The sequence below is a fragment of the Tachysurus fulvidraco genome, chromosome 19 (genome assembly GCF_022655615.1).
Source record: "Tachysurus fulvidraco isolate hzauxx_2018 chromosome 19, HZAU_PFXX_2.0, whole genome shotgun sequence".
Taxonomy (NCBI): Eukaryota; Metazoa; Chordata; class Actinopteri; order Siluriformes; family Bagridae; genus Tachysurus; species Tachysurus fulvidraco.
Genome location: NC_062536.1, coordinates 2,348,309 through 2,358,222, shown reverse-complemented (window position 1 = coordinate 2,358,222; position 9,914 = coordinate 2,348,309). Strand labels below are relative to the sequence as shown.

Here is a 9,914-nt window from a genome sequence, read left to right as displayed (position 1 = left end):
CACACTCACAACACACACACAACACACACAACACAAACAAACACACACAGCTCACTCACAAACACACAGCACACACACAGCACACACACACAGCTCACTCACACACATATACACAAAACCCACACACACAACACAGCATACAAACAGCACACACACTCACAACACACACAGCACACACACAAACAGCTCACTCACACACACACACACACACACATATACACACACACATACACACACTCACAACACACACACACAGCAAACACACACAAGACACTCACAACACACACAGCACACACACAAGACACTCACAACACACACACACACAACACAGCACACACAGCTCACTCACACATACACAACACAGCACACACTCACTCTCTCTCTCTCACACACACACACACACACACACACACACACACACACACACACACACACACACACATACATACAGACTCATGTCCATGCTGTCACAGTTAATGTAATCATGTCCAGTCATTTCCCTTAGGTTCAGTAGACCAGGCCATGCTCAGAGCATTGGGAGAGTCCAGTGTGGATGGACCTGTGAGCTGTGGAGAACACCACCCACATCCTAGACAATCTAGACCTTTGGTCATTCCCCTGTAGGTGATCTCACACAGGTGTGGTTAGTTCAGAGCAGACAGTGCACCTCCTGCTCTGTGTCAGTAGACGCAAAGCCACAGAGAGGAAAATAAACAAAACACCAAGCAGGCTTCAGAGTTGTATTATGGGGCAGTAATAGCACCACCAATACCTCCTGCACCCCCAGAATACTTGTTAATGATTCCTTTTTATAGATAATGAATATCAAGCCGCACTGTATGGCTGAGTTAAAATAAACGCCTGATGAGAAGAAAGTTGTGTTAAAGTAGTTTATGACTTTATGATGACAATCAGCTCCAGTTGGTTTATCTTTTTTAAAGCCCAGGGTCCATTAGAGCCTCAGTCCCAGCACATAGATGAGGATGTATTCAGTAGTTCGATAGATTTCAGTAATAGATCTATTCAGTAGTTATACTGCTCACCAAGCTTCCTTTCAATAACACCATTTAATTCTTTAACATTAATACATCTACATTATCACAAGTCTATTTGATCCATGCATAATACACAAGTCCACACATATGAGCAAGAATGAATATATAATAATAATAATAATAATAATAATAATAATAATAATAATAATAATAATAATAATAATTTCATATTATTATTGTTTATGCTAGATTATTGTGGGTTTAATGGGACTATATTGTGGCTCCTTGCTCATTATTTATTTATTATTACTCTGAGGTTGTGTAATACTATAAAAATACTATAAAGAGTAATGAAACGGTAAAATCAACTGTGATGTTTCGCCATATATTTGTATAATGAATAGTTTTGTGGCGCGCGCCTCCGCGTACAGCTCCGCTGGTCGGGGTTGCGCGTCCCAGCGGCCACGCGCGGCTCGTGCACGGCCGCTACTGGCTGCTCCTCAGTTGTAGTGTAGACATGGCGGCGGATCTAAACCAAGACTGGCTATCTTGCTTACCTTCTTCTTGGAGTTACGGGGTGATCCAGGACGGAAGAGTGTTCTTCATCAAGTAAATATCATGTGGATTTAAAAAGCTTTGGGGTTTTTTGGGGCTTGAATGCGAGCCTCCCGCGGACGAGTGTTTGTTTTTTACATCATGCTCTTATTTCTTTTTTTCACCCAACAGCGAAGAAGCAAAGAGCACGACTTGGCTTCATCCTGTCACTGGTGAAGCGGTGACCACTGGGCACAGGAAGACCCCAGGTAATGTGTGTGTGTGTGTGTGTGTGTGTGTGTGTGTGTGTGTGTGTGTGTGTGTGTGAGTGCGAGACTGTGAGACTGTGTGTGTGTTAGAAGGGGGGGGTAGAGAGGGGGGTGACCACTGGGCACAGGAAGACTCCAGGTAATGCTTTTTTTTGGGGGGGGGGGGGTTGTGTGTGTGTGTGTGTGTGTGTGTGTGTGTGTGTGTGTGTGTGTGTGAGGGGGAGGGAGAGAGGGAATGGTTGTGTGTGGAATGGGGGAGAAGGGGGGAGAGAGGGAGAGAGGGGGAATGGTTGTGTGTGTGTGTGTGTGTGAGAGAGAGAGAGAGGAGGAGAGACAGAGAGAGTGAGAGAGAGACACAGAGAGAGGAGGAGAGACAGAGAGAGGGAGAGAGAGAAAACAGAAGTCATGACGGAATTCTGCAGCAGTCACAGCAGCAGTAGACCGACACACACACACACACACACACACACACACACACACACAGTCCCGGGGCTTTACACGTCCAGGGGTTTGTCTCTGGCACCCAGTCACGTTTCACGCTGAACCGTCAGTGTGGCTGCTTTGATTTAATCACAGCGTGTATTTATCTGACAACACACACGCGCACACACACACACACACACACACACTTTTAATGTGGCCTACACGTTGCAAAAACCCCAGCGACTCTTCTCACGTCTGTGACTGAAAGCCCAGACCTTCATCTGCCTTCCTCAGCAGCTCAGATCAGCCGTTCGTGTGAGCCGCATGCTGTGTTTGTAAACAGTGCAACTGGGTTCACTTCCGTTCAGGTGCCAGACCTGGTTGGTGTTGGGGGTATTATAATGTGTCTTAAGTGTTACCTTAAGCAAGAACAGCCCTGGTCCTGAGCACAAGCACTGCAGATCTGGGGCTTCAGGACGCTCCAGATGCTACATCAGGCTAGCTCTACTAAACATGGAAGCCTACACCATGACAAGAAAATGGCTAATTTTTCTTTTGAATTTTATCCCTTTAGATTTACCAACCGGATGGGAGGAAGGATATACGTTCGAGGGAGCGCGCTGCTTCATTAAGTGAGTTTGATTTGGAGCCATTCACTGATCTGCCTCTCATCTCATGTTGCTTTTTTGTATCTGATTAGAGGCTGTGATTTTAGAACGCCGCGCCCACCCACACAAACACACACACACACACACACACACACACACACACACACACACACACACACACACACACACACACACTGCCGCCCTTGTGTCATGTCCCATGGTGCACTGGAGGCACTCTGGAGAACTGGTGCTTCCTTTCCTGAGTAAGATCAGACAGCAGTGTTCCTCTCCTCATGGTGACTCAGTTGTGGGTTTGGCTGAACAGGTTCTTCTTGTCGGTCCTTCTCTCCCTGGGGACCTGATACTTATTAATATTCAGTTTGCAGACTTGTGCAAAGCCCGTTTTTAAAATCTGCACCAGACCGTCAACTCTGCAATGCAAATGCCTCCATATTACACCCTCATCTGATCACACAGAGCTGTCATAAATCTTCTCTTCCAGGAACAAAACGTAGCCATGTTTTACTGCATGTGTGGACTAGTAGCTCATGCATGCTCGAAAAGTGGCAGCAAGCCAGCAGGTGACGCAACAGACTGATTTGCATGCAGATATTAAGTCTAACTAACAAGTCATAGTTTAACGTTTTATCTAATAAAGAGTTCTTAATCTATTTGTATTTACAGTAGAGTAAGACTGAGAGTTTGGTCAAGGTAGACAAAAGTAAGTGGGAGGAGCCAGAGAACACACACAGGAAGTGGTTACAGATGGATTAATGTGGCTTTATTAGCAAGAAAAATGTTTATTACGAGCGAGGGTCAATGGAGACAATAGTCTTTGGTGATTGGACCTTGGGACTCTTTAGAGATTGGACCTTGGGACTCTTTAGAGATTGGACATGGGGACTCTTTTTAGAGATTGGACGTGGGGACTCTTTTTAGAGATTGGACGTGGGGACTCTTTTTAGAGATTGGACGTGGGGACTCTTTTTAGAGATTGGACGTGGGGACTCTTTTTAGAGATCGGACGTGGGGACTCTTTTAGAGATTGGACGTGGGGACTCTTTTAGAGATTGGACGTGGGGACTCTTTTTAGAGATTGGACGTGGGGACTCTTTTTAGAGAATGGACGTGGGGACTCTTTTTAGAGATCGGACGTCGGGGAGCTTTAGAGATCGGACGTCGGGGAGCTTTAGAGATCGGTGGTGATTTGAGTGCCCCTGCCCTCTCACCCTGTGTACCCTGCCGCAGTGCTGTGTGATGGTCAGGACAGTTGCTCAGGAATAAGAAAAGACTGTAAGAAAAAGAATAAATCAGGACGACTCGGGGGGGATGGGGGGGGGGTGGAATATAAAATGGCACTGATTGTCTGGGGAAGGTTTGTATAAAGAAGGAGAAGTTATTTGATTTGTTTGTACACTACACTACACACACTACACACACTACACTACACTACACACACTACACACACACACACACACACACACACACACACACACACACACACAGAAAAACAAACTAAACATCAGATAGAAAATCAGCTGTATACAACACAGAAATATTCCACAGGGAATTAGAAGTGAAGAAAACTTTTGCGCGTGTGAACTCCGACATCCCCCAGTCACAACAGATCTGGTGCGCAATAAATTACGAGATTATTAAGTAATTATAGAAAATGTTATTAAAAGTCTTATAAATGGCCGTATAACTACGTATCATTTAAATACTCGTCTAAAACAGTTGCAGTCTACATGATTTACTGGCTTTGTCCAAACTGCTACAGCTCTGTCCTTTGGCTCACTAATGACCTCGTTAGTGGATTAGAACCAAAGACCAGGTTGATATAAAGTTGGACTCTATAATCTTAGGGAGAAGTGGACAAACGAACAGATAAATGTTTTTCAGTGATGTATTCCGTGTCCTGAGAGCTGTATCCTCTCCTGAGGAATCTTTAGATTGATGCCGGACCCGTGACCCCCCATTTCCGCCACTCTGGTGGTTTTGTGTGCGTATGGTGGTCTCTTTAATTGCCCTCCACTTCCTTTTCCTGTGTGATTGAGTCAGTAAGTGATGAGAGTGATTTGTGGTCTAGCCCTTCCCCCTGCACCATCCCTCCCCCCGTCATCCCTCCACAACTACTAAACGCTCGTCTGGGGCGATCGGACTGGGACGACAACAACAAACAATCACTTTAATGTACGTTCCCAGGCCGGGCGATGAAGGTGCTCAGCTCTCTGTCTTCCTCCAGCAATTCTTCACCAGATAAGAGACCTTTAGTGTGGAGGAGCAGCGTATCAGTGTCTCTTTTACACCACAGAGCCCCGGTGTGTATTCCCCGGTGATTGTCACAGCAGCATCGATGGCAGAGACGCTCAGGGCCGTGCAGTACACCTTTGCTGCACTCGGCTGCACTTTATTCCTATATTGTGATGGGATTATGTGTAAATAGCGACTAACCACAAAGCATGTACAGATTCCAGCAGGCTGACTGTTGCTTCCTTAGAAGTGTTTGTGTCAAACGGTGAAGAATAAAGCTTTATGTTGATCTAGAAGTGACTGTAAGCCTAGTGACGAGAGATATGACAAGCCACATCTTAGCTCAGCATAAAAGCCCAGATCCTGCCAGCGCCCTTTGACCGGAGACTGTGTGCACCGCAGAATTCCTTCAATTACAGCAGCAGTAGATGGCAGACAGCCAGAGATTGAGAACGATATGGGACCATTCATTACTCCAGCTTGGAAATAAGGCCCATGAACACGTGGCTTTCTGTATCTTGGTCAGTCAGTTTTGCACATCGCTGTGCTTTCAGACGTGCCGTTTGTCCGTGTCGGCTGTTCACTCCCTAAATCGATCGGGCCGTTGTGGCTAAAAAGCCATCCCTTTCTCAGACTCTTCTGTCATGTGGTCTGAAAAGCACACTGCAGATGCATATTCATCACACTGCAGTCTGAGGATCTGCTTTTTTTTTCTTCTTCCCAATGTCACCTAGGAACAGTATTGTGATTCAGAGATTGTCTTCACAGCAGCTGCTCTGCAGGAGCTCATATGTGATTCCTTCTGTCCCTCTTGTTCTCTGGTCATGGGAAAAGATCATGTGGAGCGTGATGGAAGTGTGTGTGTGTGTGTGTGTGGACGGGGATGAGCGAAGGGTTGCATCACAATGCTGTGGGTTAACGTTCAAACTGAAATCCATAGCCGCTTCTCCTGCTCGGGTTGATTGGTGGTGAAGTATTCAGATCCTTAATGGCAATGTCTCCGTATTGGGTCGGTTTCTTCTCATGAAGTGGTTCAGTTGAAGTTGTGTTAATTACATGATGTGATGATCTACAGTTTAGTTAACCGGAGCACTGTACCTAGCTACTGACCACCTAATCATGGCCACATTAGTGTTCTCTTTATAAAAGCTTCCTTTCATCTAAATGTTCTGTTATCTACACTACGGTCTTGTTGCTTGTGAAACCCACAGAGCTTCTAATAAGCAGAAGATCCTGACCTGGTCCACAGGTGTGTGTGTTTGTGTTCACACTTAAACCCGTCCACGCAAGATGGCACCTTCAGTCACGGACAGTGAAGCTTTTCAGAACTTCCACAGAGGACAAATGTTAAAAGATCTATTTTCAACCTTCAACCTAAACCAAACACTTTTGGGCCTAACCTAACCCATTCCTTACTACATGGTAACGGACCCAATCTAGAGCTAAACTAACCCAATCTAGAGCTAAACTACCCCATTCTAGAGCTAAAGGATCCCATTCTAGAGCTAAACTATCACAATCTAGAGCTAGCTAAACTACCCCATTCTAGAGCTAAACTACCCCATTCTGGAGCTAAACTAACCCATTCTAGAGCTAAACTACCCCATTCTGGAGCTAAACTAACCCATTCTGGAGCTAAACTAACCCATTCTAGAGCTAAACTAACCCATTCTGGAGCTAAACTAACCCATTCTAGAGCTAAACTACCCTATTCTAGAGCTAAACTACCCCATTCCGGTGCTAACTTGCCCTTTCTGATGATGTTATTTTGCAGTCTGTAGTTTCTTATTCTATAAGATCTGTAATTTAGTTTTATTACCCCCTCATGTGGAGATTCCTGAGCCCACCAGTCCACCAGACCACCAGTCTGGGGTAGAGATCTGGTTAAGCCCAAGTGTAAGTTTAACCTTAACCAGAGAGCTGTAATATTCAGCTGGAGAATCTGGGTTAAGAGCTGTGTGTATGAGCGAGAGACAGACTCTGGGCTTCTGGGATTATCAGTCCAGACCAGAGGAGTCTTATAAACACCTGGTACCTGTAATAACTGTCCAGAGGAGTCTTATTAACACCTTGTACCTGTAATAACTGTCCAGAGTAGTCTTATTAACACCTTGTACCTGTAATAACTGGCCAGAGGAGTCTTATAAACACCTTGTACCTTTAATAACTGGCCAGAGGAGTCTTCCTGACACCTTGTACCTTTAATAACTGGCCAAAGGAGTCTTATAAACACCTTGTACCTGTAATAACCGGCCAGAGGAGTCTTATAAACACCTTGTACCTTTAATAACTGGCCAGAGGAGTCTTATAAACACCTTGTACCTGTAATAACTGTCCAGAGGAGTCTTATAAACACCTTGTACCTTTAATAACTGGCCAGAGGAGTCTTATAAACACCTTGTACCTGTAATAACTGGCCAGAGGAGTCTTATAAACACCTTGTACCTTTAATAACTGGCCAGAGGAGTCTTATAAACACCTTGTACCTGTAATAACTGGCCAGAGGAATACAAAGTGAAGACTACAGGAACTACAAGGAGCTGCTTTGTGAGGAGGTGTTTATTCATTGCCATATCAAAGACAGCTGTGAGCTCTGAGCTTCTCATGTAGAGACAAACACTACAGCACACTACAGCACACTACAGCACACTACAGAACACTACAGAACACTACAGCACACTACAGCACACTACAGCACACTACAGAACACTACAGAACACTACAACACACTACAGCACACTACAGCACACTACAGCACACTACAGAACACTACAGCACACTACAGCACACTACAGCACACTACAGCACACTACAGCACACTACAGCACACTACAGCACACTACAGCACACTACAGAACACTACAGCACACTACAGCACACTACAGCACACTACAGAACACTACAGCACACTGCAGAACACTACAACACACTACAACACACTACAACACACTACAGAACACTACAGCACACTACAACACACTACAACACACTACAACACACTACAGAACACTACAGAACACTACAGAACACTACAGAACACTACAGCACACTACAACACACTACAGAACACTACAGAACACTACAGAACACTACAGAACACTACAGAACACTACAGCACACTACAACACACTACAGAACACTACAGAACACTACAGCACACTACAACACACTACAACACACTACAACACACTACAGAACACTACAGCACACTACAGCACACTACAGCACACTACAGCACACTACAGCACACTACAACACTACAGAACACTACAGCACACTACAACACACTACAACACACTACAGAACACTACAGCACACTACAGCACACTACAGAACACTACAGCACACTACAGCACACTACAGCACACTACAGCACACTACAGCACACTACAACACTACAGAACACTACAGCACACAACACACTACAACACACTACAGAACACTACAGCACACTACAGCACACTACAGAACACTACAGCACACTACAGCACACTACAGCACACTACAGCACACTACAGCACACTACAGCACACTACAGAACACTACAACACACTACAACACACTACAACACACTACAACACACTACAGAACACTACAGAACACTACAACACACTACAGCACACTACAACACACTACAGAACACTACAACACACTACAGAACACTACAACACACTACAGCACACTACAGCACACTACAGCACACTACTGCACACTACAGCACACTACAGCACACTACAGCACACTACAGCACACTACAGCACACTACAGCACACTACAGCACACTACAGAACACTACAGAACACTACAACACACTACAACACACTACAGAACACTACAGCACACTACAGCACACTACAGTACACTACAGCACACTAGCGCGGCTTTAAACACACACAACAACATAACTGATAAACAGGTAGAATATTTAGGGCTTAAATGCTCATAAAGGGGACTATTTTATATGAACACCTGTTAGTTCCATGCTGCTCTACAGATAAACTAATGTAGGCCTAATATTATTAGATTAGACCATATTGGCCTTCACAAGTAAACCCAGTTGTGTATGTAAATGTAATAAACACAACTGAGTAACCGAACATTGTGGGTGGAGAATATTAAGGTTTTTCCCTACAAAGATGGAAAGCGAGGACCGGATCATTACCACAGGCACACCAAGCGTGACGGTCGGTGTAAAAACAAATGCTGAGGATACAATCTACACCAAATCACTGCTCACCAAATCAAAAGGGGTAAAAGCATCAGGAAGCTAGCCAGGTGTTGCAGAGCGTCTGTGGCACCGGCAGCCATGTTGTTTTCACTTGGCTGAATAATCAGGAGTGGATTTATACTCGCTTTAACGTGAACTACATACATTCCTGAAATTCTCGACTAATTCCCTGGGCCTTCACTTGGTCTTCCCTGTTACTGACGCTACACACGGCTCCTCCTCACACCTCCCAGAATTAAAGTCTCACTGCTGGACACCAAAGCAGACCTTTAGAGGTGGAGTTGCCGTGGTCACCGGGATCCTGAGCGATGAGCAGCAGCACTTCACCGGAGGTTATCCCCTGTTTATTTATTGTTTAGTCGGGTGATTAGTGCTCACTAAAGAGCTAAACAGCCAGCAGGAGAGATGATGGGGCACTGATTAATTTGATACTCTCCTCTCCGAGTGTGTGTGTGTGTGTGTGTGTGTGTGTGTGTGTGTGTGTGTGTGTGTGTGTGTGTGTGTGTGTGTGTGAGTGTGAGACATAGAGAGAGAGGGAGATCTGTCTGCGTTAACCATCCATCCGTCCGTCTTATCCGTCTATACTCTGCAGCTGATTTATGTG

At 45.1% G+C, this 9,914-nt stretch overlaps 1 protein-coding gene across 9 annotated transcripts in view; it reads left to right on the top strand.

Moving 5' to 3' along the window:
* The first annotated feature begins 1,426 nt into the window (after positions 1 to 1,426).
* plekha5 (pleckstrin homology domain containing, family A member 5) overlaps positions 1,427 to 9,914 on the top strand; it is a 60,313-nt gene continuing 51,825 nt past the window's right edge. For 3 of the 9 annotated variants that reach the window (XM_047803847.1, XM_047803854.1, XM_047803848.1), the window contains exons 1-3: positions 1,428 to 1,604; positions 1,722 to 1,798; positions 2,796 to 2,853. In XM_047803847.1, the coding sequence (XP_047659803.1) occupies positions 1,513 to 1,604; positions 1,722 to 1,798; positions 2,796 to 2,853 (227 nt within the window). In that variant the 5' untranslated portion in view covers positions 1,428 to 1,512. Of the gene's footprint in view, positions 1,605 to 1,721; positions 1,799 to 2,795; positions 2,854 to 9,914 lie in introns of all 9 variants that reach the window. The other 6 variants (XM_047803856.1, XM_047803855.1, XM_047803857.1 and 3 more) reach the window with 3 other exon arrangements.